This window comes from Nicotiana tabacum, chromosome 15, assembly GCF_000715075.1.
Source record: "Nicotiana tabacum cultivar K326 chromosome 15, ASM71507v2, whole genome shotgun sequence".
Taxonomy (NCBI): Eukaryota; Viridiplantae; Streptophyta; class Magnoliopsida; order Solanales; family Solanaceae; genus Nicotiana; species Nicotiana tabacum.
The window spans coordinates 37,441,240-37,443,237 of NC_134094.1; the positions used below are offsets into that span (position 1 = coordinate 37,441,240).

The 1,998-nt window shown below is 39.3% G+C and overlaps 1 protein-coding gene across 1 annotated transcript; it reads right to left on the reverse strand.

The window, feature by feature from the left end:
• Window positions 1-312: 312 nt before the first annotated feature.
• On the reverse strand, window positions 313-1,608 carry LOC142169583 (uncharacterized). The gene is made up of 3 exons (XM_075231464.1): window positions 1,288-1,608; window positions 869-1,155; window positions 313-358 (listed from the first exon to the last, which is right to left on the reverse strand). The coding sequence occupies exons 1-3, from the start codon at window positions 1,606-1,608 to the stop codon at window positions 313-315; spliced, it is 654 nt and encodes a 217-aa protein (XP_075087565.1).
• Between the last annotated feature and the right edge of the window lie 390 nt (window positions 1,609-1,998).

The window sequence follows — 1,998 nt, forward strand, 5'->3', positions numbered from 1 at the left end:
ATAAAGATGAGAAGTCCCATGGGTAGTCATATCTGATCTGGGCCGTAAAAAGTACTTGCGCATGTATATGGTCATTGTAGCTTGATGTGCTTTGCTATAATTACTTTGTGTGATCCTCATGAAGTAGTAGATGCAAGGGAATTTGCATTTTTATTGTAGTACTCCCCGTTTCCTCCATCCAGGATATGTATATGGATCTAGAAGTTAAGGCTTATATGCAGCCTTTTCTTTGCCTGGATACATGTATACTTGGGCTGAACTATGGGGTGGTTGCACCTATAGGGAATGAGTATCAAAGATACTAATACCACCCTAATAGGTTTGGTCACAATATAGAACCAAGCTCCATCCAAAGTACCTACAAAATCAGAAAACATGTTAGAGAAAACATTCTTCCTTCTCTCCTCCCTAAGGATTTGAGTTGGAAGTGTAACGCCATCTGCTTCCCTTATAGATTACCCCATTCCTCCAGCAGACCTTCTCTTCCCCTTTCCAATCAGAAATCTTCTCCTTGATTTCATATCCATGAACAATACTCCTTTGTCTTGGCAGTCCTTACCCTAAGGTAAGGTATTTGGAGCTTGTATTGTTCAGAATCTTTCTCCCTTGTGTGTCTAGTTCCCAAAAGGAGTGCACCTATATAATGGCTTGTTGATCCAACGACCAATTAGCTAAATGATCATTTAACTTGTTACCTTCCCTCGATACATGAACTACTTGGAATACACCCGTAGATAGTAGAGTTTTGATTTCATTAATTTGATTAACTATATTCCAAGGTGGTTCCCACACTTCCTCCAACACTTTCTTCATGAGTAAAGCGTCAGCCTCAATTATTCATGGAGGAAACTGCATATGAATTATGTACCTGAGAGCTTCAAAAATAGCATGTGCTTCACCTATGTTATTAGTTGCATCATGAACTGCATCTGCCTGGGCATAAATAAGATCTCCTATTCCATCCCTTATGCAAAAACCATATGAAACTCCTCCATTGTCCCCTCTACTGGCCCCATCAGTATTACATTTAATCCAACCATCAAGAGGCAATTTCCACAACACCTTAGTATACCTCAATATAGGGATATGATGTAATAACTTCTCATGTAGATCCGGCCAGTTAGGATTAATACCCTTGAAATATGGCCTTCTTACCTTCAGTAACATTTGTATTGAGATTGTTATTTGAAATATCAACCTATTAATGGATACATTCTTTCCATGCTTTCTTGAATTCCTCTTCATCTATAAGTGCCACACAATCAGACTTGGCATAGCTTGGTATACTGCCTTTAAACTTGTATTAGGAGGTTTGCTCCACCATTCATCTATAACTTGTACAAGTTGTTTCCCTTCAGTTTTGATCCATGTAGGTGCACCAAAGTAGTTCCACATAAATCTGGCAGCTGGAGATGTCAAGAAGACACGAGGCAATGTCTCTTCTTCAGGGTTCCCACAGCACCGACATCTTGATGTTGTAAAGTACCCCAGCCTTAGGAACCAATCATCTAAAGGTACTTTTGCTTTCCATAACTTCCACATAAAGAAGCTGATCTTGAAAGGAATCCCCTTCACCCAAAATAACTTGTACAATTTACTTTCCTCCATTCTCCTTCTTATGTAATGCCATGCAGATTTCACTGTAAATTAACCTTTTGTTTCCAGTTGCCTCCAAGGCTTGTCCTTCATATAGTGATCAGTGGGTGGTATGATATTATCCAAAACATGATCAGCAAGTTGATTAGGCAGTAGTTCTCTCAAAAGTACTTCATTCCATACCCTATTCTCCATCACTTCATCAACATATCTTATGGATTCATCACACCAATGGTCTGGACCTGAAGCATGAAAAAAAGGTTCAAGTATAGTCCAATTATCATACCAGAAGTAGGACTTTCAACTCTTCAGTTTCCACCACACTTAGTGATCCACCTCATCCCTCATTTGAAGCATTTTCCTCCACACATGAGATCTATGTCTCCATGGTACCACTACTTT

Coding starts and splice junctions, on each gene's coding strand:
- LOC142169583 (XM_075231464.1), bottom strand. CDS start 1,608: ATGGAGGAAAGTAAATTGTACAAGTTATTTTGGGTGAAGGGGATTCCT. Junction 1,156..1,287: donor CTAATACAAGTTTAAAGGCA/GTATACCAAGCT, acceptor ATGTTACTGAAG/GTAAGAAGGCCATATTTCAA. Junction 359..868: donor GCTATTTTTGAAGCTCTCAG/GTACATAATTCA, acceptor CTGATTTTGTAG/GTACTTTGGATGGAGCTTGG.